The sequence below is a fragment of the Sturnira hondurensis genome, unplaced genomic scaffold, assembly GCF_014824575.4.
Source record: "Sturnira hondurensis isolate 20B ecotype Veracruz unplaced genomic scaffold, ASM1482457v3 Scaffold0018337, whole genome shotgun sequence".
In the NCBI taxonomy this organism is placed as follows: Eukaryota; Metazoa; Chordata; class Mammalia; order Chiroptera; family Phyllostomidae; genus Sturnira; species Sturnira hondurensis.
The window spans coordinates 2389194-2416013 of NW_028090968.1; the positions used below are offsets into that span (position 1 = coordinate 2389194).

General features: G+C 45.5%; 1 protein-coding gene and 1 non-coding gene across 3 annotated transcripts; one reads left to right on the forward strand and one right to left on the reverse strand.

Annotated features, from left to right (window-relative positions):
* Positions 1-5766: 5766 nt before the first annotated feature.
* On the reverse strand, positions 5767-24603 carry RMI2 (RecQ mediated genome instability 2). 2 transcript variants are annotated; one of them, XM_037069024.1, is made up of 2 exons: positions 24286-24603; positions 5767-5899 (listed from the first exon to the last, which is right to left on the reverse strand). In XM_037069024.1, the coding sequence occupies exons 1-2, from the start codon at positions 24584-24586 to the stop codon at positions 5817-5819; spliced, it is 384 nt and encodes a 127-aa protein (XP_036924919.1). In that variant the 5' UTR covers positions 24587-24603; the 3' UTR covers positions 5767-5816. The 2 variants fall into 2 exon arrangements, with proteins under 2 accessions (XP_036924919.1, XP_036924917.1); XM_037069022.1 differs by lacking the exon at positions 5767-5899 and adding an exon at positions 19395-20517.
* Positions 15246-15372, forward strand: LOC119002952 (small Cajal body-specific RNA 4). Its single transcript, XR_005069845.1, has one exon.
* Positions 24604-26820: the final 2217 nt, after the last annotated feature.

The window sequence follows — 26820 nt, forward strand, 5'->3', positions numbered from 1 at the left end:
GGCTTAGTGATGATGAACTCCTTTAACCTGACCTTACCTGAGAAGCACTTTATCTGCCCTTCCTTTCTAAATGGCTTTGCTGGGTAGAGTAATCTTGGATGTAGATCCTTGCCTCTCAGGACTTGGAATACTTCTTTCCAGCCCCTTCTTGCCTGTAAGGTTTCTTTTGAGAAATCACCTGATACTATGGGCACTCCTTTGTAGGTAACTGTCTCCTTTTCTCTTGCTGCTTTTAAAACTCTCTCCTTAGTTTTCATCTTGGGTAATGTAAGTATGATGTATCTTGGTGTGTGCCTTCTTGGATCCAACTTTTTTGGGACTCTCTGAGCTTCCTGGACTTCCTGAAAATCTATTTCCTTCACTAGATTGGGGAAGTTCTCCATTTTTTTTTTCAAATAAATTTTCAATTTCTTGGTCTTTCTCTTCTCCTTGTGGCACCCCTATGATTCAGATGTTGGAACATTTAAAGCTGTCCCAGAGGTTTCTAAACCTCTCCTCATTTGTTTGAATTCTTATTTCTTCATTCTGTTCAGTCAGATGAGTGTTTATTTCTTTCTTGCTCCAAATTGTTGATTTGAGTTCCGGTTTCCTTCCATCATTGTTGGTTTTTCTTTATTTCACTTTGCACAGCCTTCACTTCTTCCTCTATTTTGTGACCATACTCAATTATTTCTGTGAGCATCCTGATTACCAGTTTTTTGAACTCTGATTCTGATAGGTTGGCTATCTCCTTGTTGCTTCGTTCTTTTTCTGGAGTTTTGATCTGTTCTTTCATGTGGGCCGTATTTCTTTGTCTCAGTGTGCCAGTTACATAGTAGTAAGGGGCAGAGCCTTAGGTATTCGCCAGGGCGGAGCAACACACCTGGCTGCATTGTTAAGCTGTAAGTGGGGGAGGGGCCCAAGAGGTAACAATGTCACTTGCTCAGCTCTTGACTGGCATTCAGTCATATCCCTGGTACCCACCAGCAAATTGAGCCTTTCTGGTGCTAATTCCTGGGTGGGTGGGTTTGTGTATCTTCTATGACGTTGTGGGTCTCTCCAACAAACTCTCCTCGAAGCTGGGAGTTTCTCCTGCCACCACAACCCCCAAAAGTTTTTACAGCCAGAGGTTTTGAGGCTTTCTTTTTCCACACTGGAACTCTGGGTTGTATGGTCTGTCTTGCTCCCCAGTTGTTCCTTCCAGTTTATCTACATGCAAATGTGGGACCACCTGGTCCACCAGTTGCCCCTCACCCACCCAGTCCTCCAACCACTGTCTTGCCGTGCATCCTCTCCATGCTGGCTGCCCATCTCTGCCTCTTCTACCAGTCTGAATCAATATTTCTTCAACTGCTTGATTGCCAGACTTCCGTACAGTTTGATTTTCTGGCAATTCTGGTTGTTCCTTGTTTTAAATTTGTTGTTGTCCTTCTTTTGGTTGTGCAAAGAGGCAAAGTGTATCTACCTATGCCTCCATCTTGGCTGGAAGTCTCAGAAGAAGCACTTTTGAAACTGCTGAGTGGGAATGTGTAGCCCAAACAGAGAGCAGCAGTCTTGTTGAGTGGAGGAAAAAGCTGGAGTTCAAAAATGATAGGGTACCTGAGACTTTCCAAGCAAGGCACAGGAGAGAAAGGAACCACACAGAAGGAACCCCAGAAATTCATACAGATGTTCACCTCAGATCCTTGCCCAAAACATAAACTATGAATTTAATATACACAAGCTGAGACTATCTGAGGCCTAGTGGGAAAAAGCTCTTGGGTACTGGGTATTGATAATTTAAGAGAAATTTTAGAGGTCATACAGTTCTAACCTGCTTAAGAGAAAACCCTGGCATTAGCTGATATCCCCAGAGAGGCCAAGATTTAAGAGTATGTTCCACATCCTAGGAGTAGGGCCTGTATACTAGGAGTAGTGGGGGTGGGAGTGGGGACCTGAAATATACCCACGCTAACAGCCAAAAATGAGTCCTTCACATGTTCAAGGTGATCAGTCAGTATTTAACTGTCTGCAAGAACAAGACTCCATTCTTTAGAGCAGGAATGTCAAGTTCATTTTTACTGGGGGCCACATCAGCCTTCTGGTTGCCTTCAAAGAGCCAAATGTAATTTTAGGACCTTTTAAGTGTAACTACTTAACAGTTAAGCAAGAGCTCAGCGCTGCCGCTGGGTAGAAACAAGGTGCCAGGCAGGTTATAACGAGGTAGAAAGCCGGATTTGATCTACAGGCCCTGTGTTTGCCACCTGTGTTTTAGAGGAAGAAATCATCATCCAGAAACTTTATAATATAATTTATATAGTGTTCAGCATACAATCCAAAATCACTAGCTATGTGAAACAGGAAAATACAATTAATAAAAGCAGATATACAGTTGATCCAGATGTTGGGATTAGCAGAAAGGGACTTAAAATATGTTAAAGAATTTAGAGGTAAAAGGAGACAATGGATAAAGATATGGAACATTAATAGAAAGTGGAAACTCTAAAAAACAATCAAATACAAGTTTTACAATTAAAATATACATATATCTGAAATGAAAAAAATCCATTAGGTGGATTTAACATCAGACTGACATAACCTAGTAAAGAATCAGTGAATTTGAAGGTAGGTCAATTGTAATTACCCAAACTGAAGCACAGAAAGAAGCAATAATTAAAAAAAGGAAATGGAGAAAAAAGAGGAAGAAAGGGAGAAAGGAACCAAGAACAGATGTCTGAGATCCGCAGGAGAGTGTCAAGTTCTCTAACACACAAGTACTGGAGGCCCTGAAGGAGAGAGACAGAGTAGGGCAGAAGAATGTCTTAAAAGATAATAGCCAATAATTTATCAAAAGATAATTATAAAAGATATCAACCTACAGATCCAGGAAGCTCATCAAATCCCAATCAGGATTAATACAAAAAAAGACCCCACCTAGACACATCATAATCAGATTCCTGGAACCAAAGAAAATCTTTAAAGCAGCTAGAGGATGAAAGAGACATTCATGGGAACAGCAATAATAATGGCAGCTGAATTGATTAGATTACAGTAGAAACCAGAAGAAAATAAAATGACTGGTGGAAAAAAACACTGCCAACCTAGTATTCTATACTAATCAACCTAGTATTCTATCCAACAAAAACATTTTTAAAAATGAATGCAAAATAAAGAACATTTCAGGCAACGATGAGAGAATTTGTCACCACCAGACCTCTGTGCAAGAGACATTAAAAGAAACCATTCACACCTAAGAGAGATGCTTTTATACAGAAGCCCATATCTGATGAAAGGGACGAGCAATGATCCCAAGAACTCATTTTTCCAAATGGTTTTCTCTCGCTAATCTGAATTTGGAAAGGAAAGGTTGTGAGATTTTTTACCTTCCTCTCTCAACTGAGCAGTACAGATAGGATTCCAGGAGAGCTGACTTTGGTAAGAATGTTCACCCTCCCCTGGCTCCTGCTGGTTTTCCCAGGATCCTATCTGCAGGCTCCAGAGCAAATGGGAAAGCCCTGTGAGTTCCATCTGAGTCATCCAGAAACTGCAGGGAAAGAAAAATAATTTTACCCTTACCTTTCTGTGTTCTTGGCTGAGACCTCTGAAATAAAAGACAGATTAACAAGAGGAAAATTAACAGAAGTTTATTAACATATACATCCTGTCAACATAGGCGATACTTGGGGGGAAGATGAGTTAACTCCCAAGTTAGCCTGCGCAACTCCCTTAAATACCGTCTTTAGCTAAAGACAAGAGAAAGAAAGGTGCTGGAAGCCAGCTATGCGGCGGTGACCAGGAAAAGCATGGCAAACAAGGGAGATTCATTGTGCAGGCCTATCTGTTATGCCTTGGTCATTGGTAAGAGTCTCCTGAGATTTAGTCACCCATCCCTTCCAGGTGCAGAGAGGGCAAGAGACACCCTTTCAAGTGGAGATTTCCTTTATAAACATAAGTTTCCCTTTCAAAGGGGTAACTACTACTTTGTGTTCACAGTTTCTCCTGTGTCTACTGTTCCTCAAAATCATCCTTATGCCAAAGACCCATACACATATTTGGGGGTGGCCTATTCTGCTACCTTTCAATACTTTCTAATGCAATTAATTAAAAACTAAGAAAAAGGCATTTTTTAATGACAAATACCAAATACTGTACTATCTTTTTCCTAACTTCCAGCTAAATGTTTTCTAAGACACAAGCCCAGCTCCACGACTCCTGCAGTTTCACTAAGTGTTAAAAAGGTAGAAAAAACCAAATGCTCACTGACTGGTGAAGGGACAAATGACACGCGATCTACCCATATAATGGAGTATGATTCTGCCAGGAAAAGGAATGAAGCGCTGACACATGCCATGGCACGGATGGACCTTGAAAACAACACACTAAGTGAAAGAGGCCAGACCAAAAGGCCACATGTCGTATGATTCCATACATACGAAATGGCCAGAAGTGACAGATCCAAAGGGACAGAAAGGAGATTAGTGACTTCCAGGGCATGAGGAGGGATGGGAAGATTCTGGGGGTAAGACAATGTTACCGGTGATGTGGGCCATGAAACAACGCCCGTTGTTACCAGCAAAGCTGGACCTTGGCTCTTGAGTTTGACAAAGAAAGAATTCTGAGTCAGGGACTCAAATTCTAAGACAAGTTTATTTAGAAAGTTACAAAGGTAGTAGAAGGTAGTAGAAGAAAGTTACAAAGGTGGGGCTGTGTACGCTCAGGAAACAAGTTACAGAGGCAGAAAAAGGATCCTTGGAGTTCAGGAGAAAGGCAAACGTAACATGCCTGAGGGACAGAAGAGGGGCAGGGAAAGGCGCAGGTGTGCTCCCAGGAAAGCTAGAGTGCACCAGGTCCTTCCTCTGGGGGGGTTAAAGGCTGGGAGTTTAGGGGAGGGTCTCAATAGAACATTCATCAGCTCTATGCTAATGAACCAAAATGAGATTTATTCCCGATTTCATTCTTCCTTGGGCGTGGTTGGCACAAATGATAGTCATTGGACTTCTTCTATCTATCTCCCGGAGGAGGGGGATTTAAACGATTCACCCTCTGACTGGGGAGGACAAGTATAAAGTCTACTCTTAGGTATCCTTGGTTAGGTAAGATAGGATTTTGTGATTTACTGTAAACTGCTTGGCCTTTTAACTATTGGTCTCAATTTCCCTATTCTGCTTGTCCAGGCTTATTAGCCTGACTCAGCAGCTAATGGGTATGGCATTTCCTTCTTCGGGAAATGAAAATATTCTGGAATTAGATAACAGTGATGATTGCACAACCTTGTGCCTACTAAAAACCACTGAATTATACAAATTAAAGGAGTGAATTTCATGGTATGTGAATTTTATGTTATATATCAATTCGTTAGAAAAGACTAGTAAAAAAAGGAAAAGGTTGCAAATGATATTTTGGTTTTGATAGGGGAACTCAAGAGTTAAAGATTTTTGATCTAGTTATAGTCGGTAGGCTTAAGTGCTTAATGCATGTGGAAAGCTGTTATTCCAGGAACTGGAATGCAAGACCTACATGACTTCAGGAGTCAACAAGCAATTTAACCTTTGTGCCCCAGTGGGTCTGCAAGTGTTGACAGTTGACATGGTATCTGAGCCACTGTGTTCCAGGGAGGGATGTCAGTGACACAGATAAAGAATTGTTGATCAGCAGATAAAGAAATACTAGGAAAATTGCTGCAACTCTTATCTGATTAACTTTTTTTCCCAAACCCCTTACCTACCCTTTTCTTCTCCTTATAAAAACGTTGGCTTGAGATGAGATGTGAACATGGTTTTAGTGTGCATAAGCCACCATCTTCTCAGATGACCAGCATCTGAATAAAGTGCCCATAAAGATTCAATCCTTGTCTCTGCTTACTGGTTCTGGTAGTGACAGGTAGCATGAACACCAACTTTTCTGGCTTCAATTTCACGATAAAACAAGAGATTCTTTTCCTCTAAAAAGAAAGAAAAAATAAGAAAGAAGAAGAAACCTCTGCAGACTTCTTCAGGCCCCCATTCACTTACCCAGACAATCTCTTGTCTGCTGCTACCTGATCAAATTTGCCTTTTAATTTGGAGCTTGGTGGGTAAATTAGAAAGGAGCCCCCAAGCCAAAGGAGTCCTGTGAGGATCTGAGCCTCCCACACTCCATGACTCACTTTACCCAGTCACAGGCTTCTCTTCCTGTTTACCAACTGGGAGAAAGAACAAAATGGCGCTTGTTTTTTCTTTTTTTGCCAATAATTTATATAAGCCAAACTTTGCAAACAATGGTTTCCTTAGCAACTGCTGACCCATTCTCTTCAAATACAAATTGCTCTCCAGGAAAGGGACTGCTCTTTTCCAGCCCACAAAAGCTCATTTTGAAATGTTACTTAAGAAAGAAAAGTTTAGGTTTTCACAAAGGTTGGCCATGGGCAAAGCATTTGCAGGAAATGGCAGTCTTTTGGATTTTACTTTGAACCCTGTGGCAGATGACCATGTTGGGTATCCATGCTCAGAGACCTCCTGTTCTAGAGAAAAGATGCTGCCTGGAGCCTTGCTGCACACCACTGCCCCCCACCTTCACTGCCCACACTCGGCCAGCCTGTCAGCCTGGGCTACAGCAAACCTTGCTCATCTCACTGGCCTTAGTCAGTCAACAGTTTAGAAAAGAAGTGAGGCCACTCGCCCAAAGGTAGGGTGACCAGATTTATCTGCATTGCAGACCAGCTGTCTGCCTCGAACTCTCCAGATCAGACTTCCTGGACACACAAACTGTACAGCCAGGGCCCCATACTCAGAAGAGCCCCCTCACTTGTCTGAATGCTCTGCTGTCACCATCACGAATATTAATTTTTGAACGAGGGATCCTGTGTTTTCTTTCAATACTGGGCCCTGCAAATTATGTAGGTAGTCCTGCCTTTAGAGTCACTTAACACAGGTTCTCAGGTTGTTACCAGAAATGGGACCTGACCCTGCGCAGGTCTGCCAAGGGTCAGTGTGTGACTTCATGCGGGAGAGCTATCACAACATGAGTCCAGGTGATTTTGGGAGGATGTTTATTAAAACTGGGGACAATGAAACAAGGAAGGGCCTAAGCTAGAAGAAGCAACAGGAGAAGGAGGGACTAGGTGGGGAAAGGAGCCTAGGTGGGGCTGCTTTAGCTCACTAAAAGTCAGAAAAAAGGGGCCTTTGGGGACAGGGTCAGGAGGTTACCCAAGGAAAAGCTGCCACTGCCCATTGCTCCTTGGTTCAAGACTTGTGGGGTCCCTCAGAGTTTAGGAGATGCATAACTGTGGAGGAAGAAGAGGGAGGAAAAGACACAGGCTTGCTCTAGGGAGGAAGAGTGAGTGCAGTGACCTTCCTTTTGAGGGTTTTTAGAAGGTTGGGGGTTTAAGGAAGGTCTTGGGGAGGATCTCAATAGAATATTCATCAGCTTTATGCTGATGTACAAAATAAGATTCATTCCCTCAGTCTGTCTTTGGGAGATTTCTGCTATCTACCATATTTTGTTGTGTGTAATGGACACTCACATTTTAGTGCTGATTCCCATGTATAATTCACATTATACATGAGAATTAGTACAGCCCATGTATAATGTGTACCCTTCTTTTTCCCTAGAAAATTTGGGCAAAAAGTGCACATTATACACAGCAAAATATGGTATTTTCCTCAGTAGGGTGATTTAAGCTATCTATCCTCTTGTTGGGGAGAAGTGTAAACCACTTACTCTTAAGTGTTTGTGGCTACAGATACTAGGATTTTGCAATTTACTAGATGGCTGCAAACTACTTGTTTAACTGTCTGTCCCAGTTTCACTGTTCTACTTGTCCTGGCTTATTAGCCCATCTCAAGGTGACTAGAGAGGCCAATTTTCATAAAACAACAGACTGGCCAGCCATGGAGCCCTTCTAAACAGGTTATTCTAGTCCCTAGGTCTAGAATAACCATCTCAGAGCGATTTCCTAATGGAGACTGCAACACCTTGGGCAACTGCCCCCACTATTTTAATAACTAGCAGCCCACCTCAGCCAGAGCAGGTCTGTTTCCTATAACTGTGGAATTAATAGTAACAAGAGAGGAGAGTGCCAAAGGGCTGGGACCTGTTGTTGGCATTCCATGCTAAAAATTCCTGGGAGGCACAGGACCCAGTCTGTCCTCGTAGTGTTACTATAAGTGGCCTGCCCAGAGCACAAGACCCAAAAGCCCTTTGTCACTGTGGGAGCACCTCCTCGGGCAGAACAAAGGTGGTGTTTGCAGGGTGGCTGGCGGCGTTCAGTTGGCCATCTGCACCTTGCTGGCCCTGGTGGATGTAACCCGCAGGCCAGCCCAGTCACCCAGGGCTCTAGGCAGCCAGACTCACTCAGAAAGCCACTCCCAGCTTGCTCTGGGATCTGAAAGTCCCCTCCTTTCCTGCGAAGCCTCTTGGGTTTTGGATACAAGGAAGTGGAGACACAGGAAACTGCAAACATTTAAAACTCTAACAGCTGTATCACCTCTTGGCCCAAGCCCTCTCCTGGAGGCGGCACAGGGAGGGGCTCCATGTGCTGCCTTTCACCCCGAAGCCACCCCAGGGAGGGGGCGTGCTGTTCTCCCTCGTGTGACACCACAGCAGCTCTGCTCTTGGAGATGAGGCGAGCGAGTGAGGCGTGGCACAACAGGGACGCACGGGGTCTCTCTGACCTGGGGGCCTCAACTCAGGCGCTTGTTTCTACAGCCCCTGGACCAGAGGAACCAGCAGTGTCAGTCAGGGCAGAGTTCCCTCTGCTGATGGAGGTGTCCCTGTTAAGGACACGGTGGGGCCATGGCCCAGCCAGTGATCTGTCCCTGGGACTGTTCTCTTACAGAGAAACCCAATGAGGAAGAGAAAGCAGGAACAGGATCATCAATTTTTGCTTTTCTAAAAATAATTTTGTAAAAGGATGTAAGGACCCAAATAATGTGCTTATTATATAATCAAAAAGTTAAAGTCTTTAGCTCAGTAAAAAGTTAAACTTTGGTTGTTTCCTTTTCCTGTCTGAGTCCCAAACTCTGCCTCCAGAACTTTTAGTTCTGAAGGTCAAATTTAAAGCCAGAAGGAATCCCCTCTGTGCTATGCCTATCACATACGCCTTTGCCCTAGCCAGGAAGGCTGGTGACAGAGCCGGTCCCTGCTGCCCCAGACTGAGCTGGCCACACCTGAAGGACCCTCACATATAGGCATGAGCTCTTTGCTTCTTTGGTCACTATTCTGGGAGCTGATTACACCCGCTTAAACCTTCGGGGAACACTTAAGGCCCAGGCTCTGCAAAAAGGATTAAGGCAACTGAGAAGAGACATGTTTTTCCAATTAGTTATAAACCACCCATGTTGGAACTTTTGCAAAACTGGCTGCTTGCTTTCACATTACCCACAATTCCTCATTCTTTCTTTCTCCATTAATAAGTTCACAAGGTTTTCAAGCAAATTGGGTACCAGAGGCCCATAACCATGGAATAAACGGGATGCTATGGCAAAATGCCTCCCCTTGAACGTTAATGCCAAGGGTCTCATCTTCACGATCGGGCAATGAGTGGGTGGAAATTAACTTTGACCTACCAAACACTCCCTACTTTGGCCTCATTTGCACACACTGAGTGCAGTTATGTTTATGTTGCAATTGGATATATGCACTTTACTACATGCATACATTTTTTTAAAAGATTTTTTTGCCACTGACATTTCTTTCCCATGCCAAGTCTGGTCCAGCCTGCCAAACTGGGGAGACCGAGATCCCGGTGCAGTGAGCTCATGCTCTTTAAAAAGCCTTGACATGAGCCAGAAAGGTGGGGGATGGGTTGGGGGAGACTGGGGAAAGACTATTCTTGTGCCTGTGAGGACAAAGCTGCACAGCCCTGGCCAAGGGAAGTGAGAAGAGTCTGTCAGATACAGTCCACATGATGAGCTTACAGGCTTTCTCACTCCCATTTTGCAGAGGAGGAAACAGAGGCTCAAGACGGCTGTGTGCTCCAGGGCACACACACCTTGAGTGGCAGTGGAGCTGGGATTAGAAACCATTGTCTGTCTCCAGAACCCGCTTTACTCCTCACACTGTATTCAAAGTCATGAAAGGCAAGGACCTACATCCAAGACGACTCTACCCAGCAAAGCTTTCATGTAGAATGGAAGGGCAGATAAAGTGCTTCTCAGATAAGGTCAAGTTCAAGGAGTTCATCATCACCCAGCCCTTATTCTATGAAATGTTAAAGGGACTTATCTAAGAAAAAGAAGATCAAAACTATGAACAGTAAAATGACAACAAACTGACAACTATCAACAACTGAACCTAAAAACAAAAACAAACTAAGCAAACAACTAGAACAGAAAGAGAATCACAGCAATGGAGATCACATGGAGGGTTATCAGTGGGGAGGGGAGGGAATGGGAGAAAAGGCACAGAGAATAAGAAGCATAAATGGTAGGTACAAAATAGACGGGGCTAGGTTAAGAATGATATGGGAAATGGAGGAGCCAAAGAACTTATGTACAACCTAGGGACATGAACTAGAGGGGGCAGGAATATGGTTGGGAGGGGGTATGCAGGGCAGAGGGGAATAAAGGAGGGGGAATGGGAGAACTGCAATAGCATAATCAATAAAATATGTATTTTTAAAATTGGGGCCTGGAGGACAGAGGAGGGAATCAGAGATGGGAAGCACGAGAATCTGGCCCTGCTGCTGCTTGTGATGGAGGGCCATCATCCATGGCGAGGAATGGAAGTGGCCTCTGGGAGTCGGAAGCAGTCCCCAGCTGACAGCCAGCGAAGAAACTGGGACCTCAGCCCTGCAACTGCAAGGACCCAAATTCTGCCAACAATCCGAGGAAGATTGGAAATGGACTCTTCTCACAGCCTCCGGAAAAGAGCTCAGCCAGCCAACACCTTGACTTCAGCCCAGTGAGGCCTTGAGCAGAGAACCAACCATGCCACGTCAGACAAATTGCTAGTTTTGTGCCTGTCACTTGGCACCATGGTCCCTGACCAGTGGCCCCATGCACCAGTCCCAGCTGTCACAGCCACTGATAACTCTGCATCCTCAATGCCTCTCCAGACCTCCAAGAGGCCCAACACTGCCAAATGGGGCTCCTACAGGCCCCTGAGAGCACTGTTACTTCTCGGCAAGAATCAGGTTAGGCGGGATTAGAAGATTCTGAGCAAGTCTAGAGCCTCTCAGGCCTCAGTTGTCTCACCTGCTTTCTTAACTGCCGACCTGAGAGCGGGCCAGACAGCTCAGGACCTGTGCTGCCCAGGACCAGCCACATGGCGGATGTTTAAGTTCAAACTCTGACAAAATCTAGGAAGCCCGGCTGAATTTGAATTTCAGATAAATAGATAATTTTCCAGTAGAACTAAATCCCAAATATTGCATGGGACATACTTATACTAAAAATGTATTCGTTTATCTAAAAATCAAGTTTGACTGGGCAGCCTGACGTTTTTAATTAATAAAATTCATTTTTCAGAACAATTTTACATCTACAGAAAAGGTGTTACAAGAGCAAGAGTCCCCATATACCTGACACTCAGTTCCCCCATCATTAACATCTTACATTAGTATGATACCTTTGTTACAATCAATGGAGCAGTGTTACTATATTGTTATTGCTGTTACTATTACTATCGAAAGGACATACTCTATTTCAGATTTCCCAGCTTTTCCTAGAGCCCTCTTTCTTCTCCAGGATCTCAAGTCACATTGAGCCATCCCATCTCCTTAGGCGCCACCTAATTTAGATGCTCACATGGGGTTACTGGCTGTGGTATTGATCAGCACCAATCTACGGCAATCCATTTTGTGAGGATTTCTCAAACTTTCCTTGTTTTTGATAACCTTGACAACTTTGAGGAGTACTAGAGTGAGGAACACTATTTTGTAGAATTGTTCTCAGTTAGGATGTGTCTGACATTTTCCTCACGCGTAGACTGGGGGTTATGGGTTTGGTTGAGGTAGACCACAGAGGTAAAGCGCCATTCTCATCACGTCATACAAAGGGCACATACCGTCAACATGACCCACCACTGTTGATGTTGACCCGGATCACCGGACTGAGTGTGTTGCTCAGGTATTTCTGTTGTAAAGTTACTCTGTCCACTACGCCTTTCCACAGTGTCCTCTTTGGAGGGAAGTCGCCATGCACAGCCCGTGCCCAAGGATCAGGAGGTATCCTGTATTTTTATTTACTAACTTTGGCAGCTCTAACAGTGGGTCAAGTGCTCGATAGCTACACAAGGCTAGTGGACAGTACGATCATATTTTAGGACAGTGATTTTCAACCAGTATGCCACAAGAATTTTTAAAACATGCAATACGTAACTATTTAGTCAGGGGCACTGACTTTTTTTCCTTTACATTGTAAAATTTTTAAAAATGACAATAGCCAACACAACAATAGCTACTGGTGTGAATGCCCTGCCTTGAACCAGAAATATATAGGTCATGCATATAATAAAGTTGCATCTTATTGGTCATATTACATGTTACAATAAGTTGCATCTTATTGGTTGCATCTGATTGGTTAAATCTTGGTAATTTCTTGGTACTAGAAATCATTATGTACAAGTATAGGCATCTGATTTTTTAAAAAGTCACTTTGGAGAAAAAAGTGTAGATAATTATTGTTATTGTTTTTATAAACCAATCAAAAATATACATTTTCTTGTCAGATCAGCAGAGAATAGATTTTTGGTGTGCCACAGAATTTTAGTAATTAGTTATGTGTACCATGAGATGAAAAACGTTGAAAGTTGCTGTTCTAGAACACCAAGTAAAAGCAAACTGTCTATCCAAACATAGATCATTCATTTACCACCCATACTATTTTTTGCTTAATATTTTCCTTTAAGTGGACTCAGTTTAACAAAGAGAAACCTGACATCTCTACCTTGTATCGCCCTTAGCGGCAGCTCAGCACCAAGGAAGGTCCAGGCTGGCCCAGAATAGCCAGCGGGTGGTCTGGCCCAGTTCCTTTGTGTGAGCTTTTTCCATCCAGTTTCTCTTCCTGCTCAGGGAAGCTGGGGGACAAGTGGCCCCTTGGTCTTGGACCTAAGGGCTCCTCAGTTCTTCATTTGGCCTTCCTCTGGCTGAAGCCCAGATCCTCAGGACTCCAGGGTCCTCACCAGAGGAGGCAAAGGGCTCAGCAGTCCACCGGCACAGGGGCAGCTTTGACTCCTGGCCAGTTGCCTCAGGCCACAAAACTATAGGTACTGTATTTTTGGACTGTAAGACACACTTTTCCCCCCAAATTTGGGAGGAAAATGGGAGTATGTCCTATAGTCCCAATGTAGCTTACCTGGCTCACTAAGGGGCTGTGCGTGGGGTGTGGGGGCGGGAGTAGAGCAGGGTCGCTGCTGCATTTTCCTCCCAAATGGGAGGCAGGGTGCGTCTTATAGTCCGAAACGTGCGGGTGTATGGCTGCTACACATGATTGGTTTTAAGATTCACCAGAGAGCTCTTAATAAACACTTAGATTTTCCTGGGCCCGGCCACACAGATTTCAATTAAAGACAGGGTTGAGACTAGGTTGAAGGCATCCAGGTGGGGCTGATAATCAGTCACACCCCTACAGCCCTAAGGCCCATGTGCAGGAGGCCCAGTCTCAGCAGTATTCTGGGAAAGCTTCTGCGTCCAGAGGCAGCGCAGCTGTGCATGTGGAGACCTGAGTCTTACTTACTTTCCAAAACAGACACTAAATATTTAATGAAAACTCTGGCTCTGTTCTTTCCTCATCTCAATGAATGGACTCAGGTGCTAACAACTGGTCTGAGAAAATTCCTTTTCTGGTTTGCTTAGGAGGAAGGGAAACTTAACAGTTTGGTACTTCCAGGCACTAAAGCCTCATTACTTCTTCATCTTTCTTCCTCATATCATGTCTCTGGTCCCTTGGATCAGGTGCAGAACTAGACTACATCCCCTCTAGGTTGCCACCACTGCATTTTGGTGACTGATTAATTTATTTCCTGAGTTCCACAGGTTCCCAGATGGATTATATCTAGTTCCCCCACCCCCACCCCCACCCCCACCCCACCAGCAGCAGCAGACATAGATGATTTAGATGATGAGTTTTGGGCTTTGAGTTGATGTAAATGGCATGAGAACTTTGGGGTGTGGGGGGCAAGGTGAATGGATTTGGCATCTGGGATGGACCTGCATCATTAGGGGCCAGAGGCAGGCTGGGTAGGTAGAATGCCTTCCCCCAAGAGATGTCCACATCCTAATCCCTGGTACCGATGAGTGATACCTTACGTGGCAAAAGGGACTATGTAGATGTGATTAGACAGACTAAGACCCTTCAGCTGGGGAGATTATCCTGGTGAGCCCAATCCAATCATGAGTATTTAAGAACAGGGGTGAGGGTGTAAACAGGAGAGGTGAGGCAGAGTGGGAGGTCAGAGAGATCCGAAGGGTAAGAGGACCCCATGTTTCACAGCCATGTGTCTTCTGCTTACTGTGTCCCCAGAGTCTGAAACGCAGCAGGTGCTGAGGAAGTGCTTGGTGACAGAAAGACCAATGAAATGAACTTTTTTTTGAGCACCTAATATTAGGGTGGTCAGTGACAGGGGCTGTGAAAGGTTTCATGGAGAGAAGAAAGTATAGAGAGTAAACATTTATTCCCTCTACAAGCAAGGAGAGGGGCAGGGTGTGGAGAGACACACCAGCACTGAGGGGTGGGAGCTTTGAGCTTTTGTTGGATTTCAAAAGGGTGAGGTTGCTGTTGTGTGGCCCCTGGGCCGTTGGGTTGCAACGTTATCTTTGGCCCCTGGCTGTAGGGAGCAGTTACTCACATTCTGTTCCTACTTTCCAGTAAGTTCCAGCCCTGGGGACGAGCTCAGAAGAGTGAAATGGGGTCATGTTTTACAAGGTCACAGGCCTGCTGGGCGAATGATGCCACAGCAAATGGTGCTGACTTTGCCCTTTCACCTGACTGCCTGCAGTCCAGTTAACAGCCATGCAGACCAGCTACTTCACCTCTCTGACTCCTAGTCACCCCTTCACTACAGAAGACAGAAATGAGGCTGTGAGGGGGAAGTAACTCTCCTAAACTCACCCTATTACCAAACAGTAGGGCTGGAGCTCAAAGGACCACTGGAACCCATCTGTTTGCCAAATCCAATGCCCTGCCCCACCCCTAACCCCCAAGATGGGTTGGCCACAATAGGCAACACCCCTAGGGTGGACAGCTGTGCAGCCTATGGCACCATTTTGTTCCTTTGTTTCTTTCTGTGGTCCCTGGCTGCCGTCCCATTTTGGATGGCACAGGCCAGCAGGGGGTGCTAGCACCTAAATGAAAAGACCATGAGCTCTCCCTGGCGGTCTAAGAAGGCTGCATCTGGGGAAGCAAGACTGCTGACACAATCCTCCTAGAAAAAAGCGTTGGAGACAGCAGCCCTCATGGGAGAATATCACAGGGCTGACTGTACTACCCAACATTAAAAAAAAAAAGGCTATGAGCTCCAGAGTAGGTCTGAGGCATTTCTCCATAAGAGCCATCTCAAAATGCAGGCCCTGGCCACCTACTCCTGCAACGTGGGGGACCAACTGACCTAAGACCTGTCTCTGCCACAGTCTGCTGGCCAGATGCTCTTGGGCAAAGGAGTTCCATCCCTAGGCTGCAGTTTCCATAGCCACAGGCAGTGGCCCAGTAAAATGAAGTAACACGGGGGAAAACTTCTAGCAGTCCCTGGTACACTTAAAAGGTACACTTAGGCGTGGACTGGAAGGGCTCCTTTCATTTGAAAACTGTGTGTGCCAAGTGTAAACTCAAGAACACATTGTACCTTTGCTCATACATTTCCTGTCCTCCCACCTAAAAACCAATCATTCACTGAACGTTTATACACTCACTGCCCTTATAAATGTTATACAAGGTCATTCACTTACTGCCATTCACTTACTGCCCATATATATGTTAGATAAGGCCTGATGCTGGGTGGAGAGAGAGAAAAATAAGACACAATCACATCACTGGAGGCCCCTCCAGTGTAGACAGAAATGTGCCTCTTTACATAGAGATCTGCTCTCAGAAGGATTCTAATCTGGTTTCCATGAATCTAGCAGGTACCATCCTATGGACAAATTATCTCATTTCACAGACTGACTTCCAAGCCCAAGCACAGACAGGAAAGGATCAGCACTGAAGCTTGGTTCTGGCTAAGTCTCTCCTTTACCCTAAGCAGGTGGAGGGCCCTAAAAGGTGTTCTTCTGCACAGGCTACAAAATGCCTGCTAAATGTAGGTCACTATGGCTGAAAATGCATTTTTCACCCTTATTCTTGCCGACAGGCAGCTTTTCAGGGAGTTTTGACCATGGCCTGAGGTTTGGCAACACCAGCCTAGACCTGACAGATCTCAGGACCGCACTGTCACAATTAATACCCCTGGGGCTTGAAGACAACTGCACACAGTGGGTCTTCCAAGTCCTTCTTCTCCTTGACCATTAAATCATATGCAAACAGACCAGGAGGCAAACACAACTAGTTCACACGGTCATTCTTTTCCCTTCTTTCTTTACCTGATACATAAGATTTTTGTGGTAAAACACAGGCTTTACAAGAATACGCAACAGAAAGAACTAGGGAACTCAGATTCAAAACCATCTAAACGAGGGTTTTTTGTTTTTTTTCTTCTTCTAATGTAAAGCAGTTCCAAGAAAAGTGAAGTCACAGCCTAGGGTGCTTATTTTCAGTTCTTAGAAAAGAGCCGATTTCAAAAGGGAAGCAGCGCAGCCCAAGCACACAGCCTGCCCTTGTCTGGCGAGGGGCGCTTGGTGATAAACCGGCTTTGATTTGGCGCCAGAACACTGAAACCCCCACCCGAGACGCGCCTTCATTTGGTGATGTCAGTGAGGAAACGCTAGCCGAACAGTGAGAGTTATTAATATTCAGGGAAACCACAAGAGCTCAGCTAACATGCTGAGGTGGCACACTTCCAAAGAAGCCACCAGGAGCCACTGCCAACCTGTGAGGACTGTCAGCAAAACACAGGGCGCTGTCCTTTGCCCACCTCCCACACTGCTGAGTTCATTCACTGCCCAGGAAGCAATACCAGCCCAATTAGAACTTCAACCGGGCATTGTTTACCAGAAGTTAGGTGAGTACCCATGGGTAGAATATGGTGCAAAAGATTCTCAGCAGCCTGGCACAGTTTTGTGGCAGGAAAGGTTTTGGATAAGGGGAACTTCAGTGTAAGGTCTTAAGAGGCCTACCACATACCCAGCTCAAGGGCTACTATGGGGAACTCCACAGTAATTTTGGAATAAAGCTTTAACCTAAGAATCCTGTAACAGAGATCCCACGGACTACATCCAATGTCCGTGTAATCAAAGCAACTGATCCACTGCCCCAGCGAGGAGGAGCCTAATGAGACACTAGGAGTGAATGTAATAGGTATCCTGGCTGGGATTCTGGAAGAGGAAAAGAAAATTGGGGGGGAAACAACTAAGGAAATCTAAATTTAAAGTATAGACTTTTGTTAATAATAACATCTCAATATTGGTTCATTAATTTTAATAAATGTGCCATACTAATACGTTAATAATTACAAACGGAACTGGATGTGGTATATGGGAACTCTTTGTACTGTGTTTGCAGGGGTTTTTGCAGAAATAAAACTGTTCTAAATAAATACGTATTTTTAAAGGCAACTGATGGATATAAGAACTTCCTACTCCTTCCAACAACAATCATTTGGTGGTCACCAGGTGTCAGGCACATATGAAAGTGATTTAAATGCATCTTCATTTATGCCTCGCATTGGCACTAAGAGCTGGGTATAATCTGCACCTTATAGATGAGGAAATTAAAGCCCAGAGAGGTTAGGTGACTTCCTTATAGTCTCATAGCAAGTTTAAGAGATGAAGAGCTCATATTCAGGTCTGTAAGGCTGCAAAGTTCCAGAAATAGCTCATCAACATGGCCTGGCTCAGTGGATTGAGTACCAGCCTTCAAACCAGAGGGTTGCCAGTTTGATTCCCAGTCAGGGCACATGCCTGGGTTGCTGGCCAGGTCCCCAGTGGGGGGCATGTGAGAGGCAACCACACACATTGATGTTTCTCTCCCTCTTTCTCCCTCACTAAAAATAAATAAATAAAAACATGGCCTGAAAATCCCCAAACTTTGAACATAAACCTGCTCAAAGCAAGCTTCAAGAGGTCGACAGACCCAGATTAGTAATAAAAACAATGCATTCTTTTCCATTGGTCCACCTTTTTAAAAAATGCTGTAGTTTAAAAACACAGCGAATCCAGAACACTAAAAATACCAAACACTGGTGAGGATGTAGAACAACAAAGACTCACTTACTGCACATGGGAAAGCAAAACTGTACTTTGGAAGATAGTGCCATAGACTGGGTATGAGCTCCCCCCAAATCCCACGTTGAAATGTGGGGTCTTTGGGAGGATTTAGATCATGAGGGCAGAGACCTCCTGAATGGGATTAGTGCCCTTGCAAGAGACCCCAGAGAGCTCCCCTCTCTCTTCTGCCATGTGAGGACATGGAGAGCACAGCCATCTATGGACCAGGAAGCAGCACCTTGACTCTGCCAGCACATTGATCTTGGACTTCCCAGCCTCCAAAACTGTGGAAAAATAAATTTTAATTGTTTTTTAAAAATATTTTATTTATTTACTTTTAGAGAAAGGGGAAGGGAGGGAGAAAGAGAGGGAGAGAGACATCAATGTGTGGTTGCTTCTCTCATGTCCCCAACTGGGGACTTGGCCCGCAACCCAGGCACGTGCCAACTGGAAATTGAACCTGCAATCCTTTGGTTTGTAGGCTGGTGCTCAATCCACTGAGCCACACCAGCCGGGGCTAAATTGGTTTTAAGTCCCCCATTCTATGGTGTCTGTCATAGCATCCCAAATGAACTGAGACAGACAGTCTGGCAGTTTCTTACAAGGCTAAACATAGGCTTACCACATGATCACTAGGTGTGCTCCCAGGCATTTACCCCAGGAAGCTGAAAACATGTCCACAGCCCTAATTAGTGTGGTCCAGTTGGTTGGGAGTCATCCCACAAAGCGAAAGGTTGCCAGTCCCATTCCCGGTCAGGGCACCTGCCTGAGTGAGTTCAGTCCCTAGTCTGCGTGCGCGTGAGACAGCCAACTGATGTTTCTTTCTTTCTCTCCCTCCCTTCCCCCCTTCTCTAAAAATTTCCATTAATAAAAAACTAGAATCAGCCCTGGCTGGTGTAGCTCAGTGGATTGAGCGCGGGCCTGCGAACCACACGATCGCGGTTCGATTCCCAGTCAGGGCACATGCCTGGGGTTGCAGGCCAGTTCCCAGCAGGGGACGCATGAGAGGCAACCGTACATTGATATTTCTCTCCCTCTCTCCTTCCCTTCCCCTCTAAAGATAAATAAATAAAATTGAAAAAAAATAATAGGAGAAACTAAGGAAAGGGGTATATGGGAATTATATACTTTTTGTTCTTTTTTTCCTGTAAATCTAAAGATTCTCTTTAAAACATCTATTTTAAAAACATACAGCATATAAAACAATTTATTAGTGGTAGATGATTAATAATGCAGCAAAACTCTACAGCAGTGTTGGAATAACACGTGGCTCCTTTGACACTTACAATCTAAGGGAAAAAGAGGGCTGGGTTAGAAGCAGAGAGCAGAAACCCAGTGCTCAATACAATCACAACCAAAGGTCATTCCATACCAAAAATGTAAGAACTCTGTCCCAGGAGGATGCTCCCACGCAGTGTCTCATCAAAAGTTAAGAGGCAGAAGTTAGCAGTTGCTTGAGAGTTGTTCTCAATCAATCTTTAGTTTCAACACGAAATCTTGAAAGCATTTCAGCAGCTCCTACCATCACCCACTTCTAAGGGAAATGGACAGTAAGGCTGAGTGGTATTCGGAAGAGAGCTACGCCTTGGAGAGGTTGCTGAACCGTTCGACTTGCAAACTGGACATGGAAGTCGTTGATGGAGAAAACATGGGCCCATGATGTTCTTCTTCTTTCACACAGTCCATTTCCCTGCCCATAGCCACACCTGACTGAGATTCACTTTAATCACCAAGGGCAAGGACTGAGACCCCGAGTCTGCATCGTAAAATAGGGTTGCAGCGGTAACAGAAAAAGTATCATTACTAGTAAAACTTGAAAAACACAACATGAGATTTCTATGTGCTTTAGAGAGAATTAACACACATAAACCAAAGCAGAGAGAGAGAATGAACACAACATCTGCTTTTCATCAGCGAACAGCCATCAAAGCACAAGGGCAGCAGGGGCTGAGTGAACTGGAGTGTGTGTCCCACCATTTAGAAATCCTACATCTGGACCCCTCGGTGAGCCAGAGCACAGCTCTCTGAGAAATTTTTGAGAAATACACATTGAACAATGTCCCTGAGGTCCACACGGTATAAGAACCTAAGTCTTTTCAGAATTGCAGTTGTTTTTAATGATACCTCCAATATCTCCTAAGGAATATTCTTGTGTAAATCTTCTACTTCCAGTGCCCACATGCTTTCATGGACGGGATTGTCAGAAAGATCTGTCATCTTCACAGCCTGTAGGCATGGCTCAGGAATGCAGGCCTGAATCACTCCCATTACCATCACATATTTTCCTAGGGAAAAAAAAGGCCATGGTAATGTTCATATTTATAGAAAAAACAAAAACAAAACAGACTCAGTCCTTCAGAGAGCCTAACTTTATCAGAGAGGCAACTTAGACATAAAAAAAAAAAAGCAGAGAATAGAGATCAAATTGTCAAAGCAGTCAGTGATCAGTACGTATATATATTGACACTGAGTTCAATATTTAACTTGGAACATGACATGTGTATCTTCTTTGTGTCTAATTTTCAAATCCTAAACAAACAAACAAACAAACAAACCAATTGCAGCAAGCTACCATCATGTGCAAAAGAATCATGCTAAAGAATGGAAGAAACTCACATCAGAGCATAAGCTACAATTAGACAGACTGCTCCCAGGAAGGGGCAGAAAACCCAAGCTTGTCTCTTGTCCTTATTCCTTGCTCAATGCCACAGAGTATGTGACTGGTCTCTGTGCATGGGATCAGCCCTCTTTCTGCAAAGACAACCCCTAATGGCCCCAAAGCAAATCCAATTTTCCCTCAATGTTGCCAAAAAAGCTGGGCACTCTACAGCAGCCCCCTTGCTCCCCTGCCACCTCCTGCTTTGTCCAGATCACCAGTTAGGTACACATAAGCAAATCAACAAGAGGGCAGGCTGCCATCAAAATGATCTAATGACAAATTAACTGCGACTCTCTTCCTATTCCCATGGGGAAGTGGCTCTCCTTGAAAGCAAAACTTGGCAGGCCTTAACCACACAAAACTCAATTGTGTAAAAAAAACCCCAAACACAGCAGGAAGGGCAGGCACGCTGCCAGCTCCCGCCACATGCTCCTTCAAGGTCACTTTAAACACAAGGCTTCCAACGGCGGGGCTGAGTTTGCACATGGGCCCCAGGGTTCTGACTGAAGGAAGCCAGGCAAGCTGGCACCTGACCCTCTGGTTCTGAACTCCTGGGAGGATGTACTTAGGTTTATTTGAACTCATCTCCAGATTCTACTGAGCAAGTAATGTGGGGTTCCTCAATGACAGAGGCTAGTTCTAAAAATACACTTGTCGTACCCTCTGAATGGCTCTAAAGTGCTGGTAGAGATCAAACCCTCAAAAAGAGAATGACTAAAGACCCAGGAAAGAAAGAACAAGCCCAAGGGGATCCCAACCAGAAGAGGTTCACAGGAGACACACTAATGAAGGCACCCACAGAGGGATAAGCCCAAAGGCATGTGTGCTTTCTTCCCCAAGATTAGACAACCTGGCTGCTAGTCCTGTTCATTCTACCCACTACATTCTCCCTCCGGTGCCTCTCCACTGTCTCCCTTTCCCCTTCCTTCCCTTTGGTCAGGCCTTTATCCTCTGGCCCCTTCAGTGACTGCCAGCCACTCTGCTTCCAGCTGCCTCCCCTTCACAAACAATACCATCGGGCTACTGCAGCGACCTTTCTCAAATGCAGCTCCGGCCTTCAGAACCCTCTGATCACGATGCAGGCTAAGTCATTGTTTGTTTCTCCCCTCTGGCCCTGCAGACTGGGAGCAACTTGAGAGCAGGGAGTTCTCAGTTCTGCACATGCAGCACCTGACATTTATGGAAACATACTGCTGGCTGTTCCAGAGAAGAAAGCAGCGGGAGTATAGCCCTGATATGATGAACATACCTAACAGCTACCTTGAAACAGGAAGGTCCTTCCACAAACAGATCAGCAGGATGGGAGCCCTCCCACCTTTCCCTGATGCTCCACATTTTGTCTCAGGTTCCCCAAAGGCACAGGGCTCTCACCTCCAAGCCTTGCACATGCTGTTCCATACACCTGGACGATATCCTGCCTCAGATGGACATAGGGTGACCAACTCTTCTGGCTTTAAAATGGAAAGTCCCACCCTGGCCAGTGTGGCTCAGTTGGTTGGAGCATTGTTCTGTAGACCAAAAGGTTGCAGGTTCAATTCCCAGTCAAGGCACATACCCAGGGTGCAGTTTTGACCCCCAGTAGGGGTGCATAACCAGGTTGGGGCACATATAGGCCACCAATTGACATTTCTCTCTCTCCCTTCCTCTTTCTCTAAAAGTACTAAAACAAAATGTGCTCAGGTGAGAATAAATGTATGAAATGTAAGTCCCACCATCCAGGATCCCCCTCAGTCCTAGGCAACCTGGGAGGGTTGATCCCTACAGTTAATTCCAACACATTCTTCACGGTCACCTCCTTCAGTAAGGCTTCCCTGACCATACGAGTCAGTTGCGCCCCCNGGCCCCCCCCCCCCCCCCCCCCCCCCCGCTCCTTTGGCAACCTGTGCTCAGGCCTAGCTATTACTCTGTTTTAGTGGCCTGTTTACTTTCTTGGCTCCCTGCCTGAAGGCAGTTAACTAGGATTTGTCAATTAAGACTTAGAACGAATTAACAAGAGGAAATGGTATGACCCCTGCCGCAGGCATTCAGGCAGTAGGTAAGTCAGACAACCACAGGTGCCAACCTCATGCCAGGGCTGGGTCCAGACATGAGAGACACCGAGCAGGTCAGGTTACACACTAGGGCAAGGGTCAGCAAATTTTTCTCTGAAGGGCCAGATACTAAAATATTCCAGGCTTTACAGGCCATAGAGTGTCTGTTGCAGCTCAAGTCTGTACTTATACTGTGAAAACAGCCCTAGATATTACAAAAATGAATGTATTGTGATAAAATGTTACTTATAGACACGGATACTTGAATTTTGTATATTTTTCACGTGTCATAAAAAAGTCTTCTTTTAATTTTTTTCAACCACTTGAAACTGTGAAACCATTTTTAGTTTGGCAGCCATGTGAAAAGATGGGGCAGCCTGTAGTTCACTGATCCTGCATCAGACTACCGCTGTTGCAGAGGGCACAGAGGGGGGGAGGCGGAAGAACGGGGAGGGAGCTAGGGCAAGAAGGGAACAGGAGTACTTCAGAGTAAGGCACAATGGTCACAACTGTTTGAACCCTCATTAGGAGCCAGGAGCTGTGTGAGGGCATTTTATGCAGGCAGAAATTATGAGCCCCTTTTGACAGAGGCAGGGCAGGCCCAGAAAAGATAACATAAGTGCTCCAGGCAGTTCAGCTGGAAAGAGGCAGAGCTAGGAATTCGACCTAATGCTGAAGATACAGGAAAGAATGGCTGTGATCTCTCCCTTAGCTTTCTGGCCCAGTGGTTCTCCAGGTGTGACACCCAAGCTAGCAACACTAACAGCTCAGCTCCAGGCTAGGTAAGAAATGCAAATCTCATCCCCACCCAGACCTACAGGCACTGAGCTTGAAGGTGGAGCCCAGCCAGTTATCACCAGCCCCAGGGGTGAGTCTCATGCACTCTCTAGTCTGAGCATCACTGGTTTAAAAGACGAAAACTTCAGTGACCTCCAGACTAAGGCAGTTCCATAAAGGACAGGTGCGGGTGGGGCTTCCCATTCCTGGGGGTCCCTGCAGGGCTTCTGAGACATAAGAGATTAACACACGTTTCTTAGTAAAGTATTTTCCAAAACTTGATGGGGGGGAAATCACCTACCAGAAAGGGGCCTGTTACAAATACAACTGCTGGGGTGATCCCCTCCCTGGAGATTACGACTAGGACTAGGGTAAGGTTCCTAGAAACCTACACTTTTAAAAACCCAGCTGCAAGTGATGCTTATCATCAGATCAGCTTGGATGACGCTTGATTGGGGTTAGGACAGGAAGGAAGGGTCCTGAGGAGGGAAACCAGCACCAGCAAAGGCCCAGAGGAGGGACGACCAGGCCCTGCTCTCTGGCTGCACAAAACAAGGGTCAGTCCCTAGTTAGACTGCGGCCATTACCTGGGGCGAGGCAGGGCCGGCCGCGCGGCACCCGCTCCAGGCCGCAAACTGAGAAGGCCCCGCTCGGGTCCCGCAGCCGCGCCTCGCCGCCGCCCGCTGCCACCACTGTGCCCTGCATCCACACGACCGTCAGCTCCAGCGGCCCGCGGCCAGCCGCCGCCCGTGACAGCCGCCACGCGCCCGGGCTGCCTTCTGCGTTGCGCCGCAGCTGCTCCGCCAACACTTTAACCGGCGGTGAGGACGGCAGCCTCACTGCCGCCGGGCCGCCCGCGGAAAAAGAGTCGGCCACAGCTGCAGCCATTCCGCTAGGTAGCTGCTTTCCCGCCAACTTTGAGAGGCCCACAGGCACCAATCAGGGGTAAGCTGGTGGAACCGGCCAATGGTCGGCCAGAAGGCGGGACCTCTCGGCTGAGCGGCCCCAATGACTGGCCGTCAGGATTGCGCGTGCGCACATGAAGTAAATAAACGCTCCCAAACTAGAAATGAAAAAACGAAATGAGGCCCTAGCTCAGTGGATTGAGCACAGGCCTGCGAACCAGAGAACTTCGGTTCAATTCCCAGTCAGGGCACATGCCTGGGTCGCAGGCCAACTCCCAGCAGGGGACGCACAAAAGGCAACCATACATTGGTGTTTCTCTCCCTCTCTCCTTCCCCCTCTAAAGATAATAAGTAAATAAAATCTTAGAAAAGAAAAGATGAAATGAATTAAAAGAGAATGAGTAGCAGGTAAGGAACTTCCCTCAAAATATGGCATTCATGCAAGTCACCTGGAGAATGTGAGTATTCATCTTTACATCACTCTCTGTAGGAGGATACTCTGAGGTTAATAAATGTTAGAGTATGATGAGCCCATGTTTACTGGGAATGATCAAGAATCAAGTCAAGAGAGAAGGATGGGAAGGGTGGAACAGCTAGTAAAGATGACCTTCCATAATAACATTATTAAATAAGTTAAAGTTGATACATATATTACTATATTTTTTCACAAAAGAAATGGGCGTTTATTGTAGAAAATTTAGAAAAGGAAATAAAAACTAAGAAAAATTGTAAAAACCACTCAGATGTGTCCACTGTTAGTATTTGGGTGTATTAGCATTCAAGTTTTTAAAATATATATGATATATAATTATGATATGCAAATATTGTTTTGTATATTGTTTTCACTTAATAATAAACATCTTTCCATGCTTCCTCTTGAATGACCACATAATATTCTACTTGTCTCATCACTCATTTAACCAATATGCTAGAGTTGGACATTAAGGCTATTTCCAGTTTTCCACTTTATAAAATTGTTACTTTGTACCTACTTACAGCTAAATTTTTGTGCACATGTTTCAGATAAATTCCTAGAAATGGAATTGCACCCTAAAAATTTCATGTACCCCATCAGCAAAATCCAGAAATCCTAAACCAATCCTTAAAGTCACAAAACTTTAAAGTCAAAACTTAAAGTCACCAGTCCTTAGGAGACTGTATACCCAGGACTTCCTGCAATACTGGGCATACTGAGGGTATTCAGCATCAACTTGGTTTTTATGAAGCAGCTAAAACATATTGAGCCAGACCCTGTCCTAAGAGCTTTATAGGCAGTATCTCATGGATCCCCCCACCCTGTAAAGACTTCTACACAGAAGAGGAAACAGACTAGGGGAAGCTGGATGACTTGCCCATGGCCTCTCTGACAATAACCTTTGAGGGGTCATGGCCTGTATACCTCAACCCAGAGCTGTAGAGTAGCCAGGCTTTTGGTTTGAAAAGGGAGCAGGGACATTAACCAAGAGAAAATCTCACCCCTTCATGCCTGGTGTGTCCCCACTGGCCTTCCCCAAGGCACCTGAAGGCCAGAGAAGTGACAGGGAAGGGAACTGGTGTAAAGACAGAGGCTCCCAGGCCTCTTGTCTAAGCCACAATTCTCTTGGCTTTCAAGTTTACACACATACACAAAGACCTCACGCCCCATGCCTTGCTGCTAGTTTATTACCTCCTGATAGTGTCATCCATATGCCTGGTATGTAGGCATTCCAGGCAGAGGGAACTGCATGTGGAGGGCCCAGAGAAGAGAGAGACAGAATGGAAATATTGGGCAAACTGCCAGCGTTTCAGAACAGCTGGGATGCAGAATGCCAATGGAGGAGTGTGGATAGACAAGGCTGCATCCACATAACCTTGTTGCTTATCCCAATTTTTCAGGTGACAAAACTGAAGTTAAGGCCAATGACAAGCTGGAGGCCACATGGCTAGTGAGGAGTACAGCCGGGACTAAAAGCCAGGGCCATCTGACCCCAAACTGCGTGCTCCTTGAACCACACATGCCACCTTACTACCCACACTTGCTCACCTCCTGCGTCAGAGATTCCTCAGTACATTTGCTCATGCTTAGATGCCAACAGTGGCCAGGCAGGTAACCCTGATGTAGCAGTGACAGACTGGCATTCATGTGCCACAATAAAGAGGCCAATCACACTCGGCCAGTGGGCCCTGTGTTGCCAGATTTGATATTTCAAGACATTTTAATGTGTAATCTCCACATTT

What these genes read in the sequence shown, in the direction of transcription:
- RMI2 (XM_037069022.1), bottom strand. Translation starts at nt 24,586, where the DNA reads ATGGCTGCAGCTGTGGCCGACTCTTTTTCCGCGGGCGGCCCGGCGGCA. An exon ending in CCGGCCCTGCCTCGCCCCAG is followed by an intron (nt 20,518 to 24,285) that starts GTAATGGCCGCA and finishes TTTTTTCCCTAG; the next exon opens with GAAAATATGTGATGGTAATG.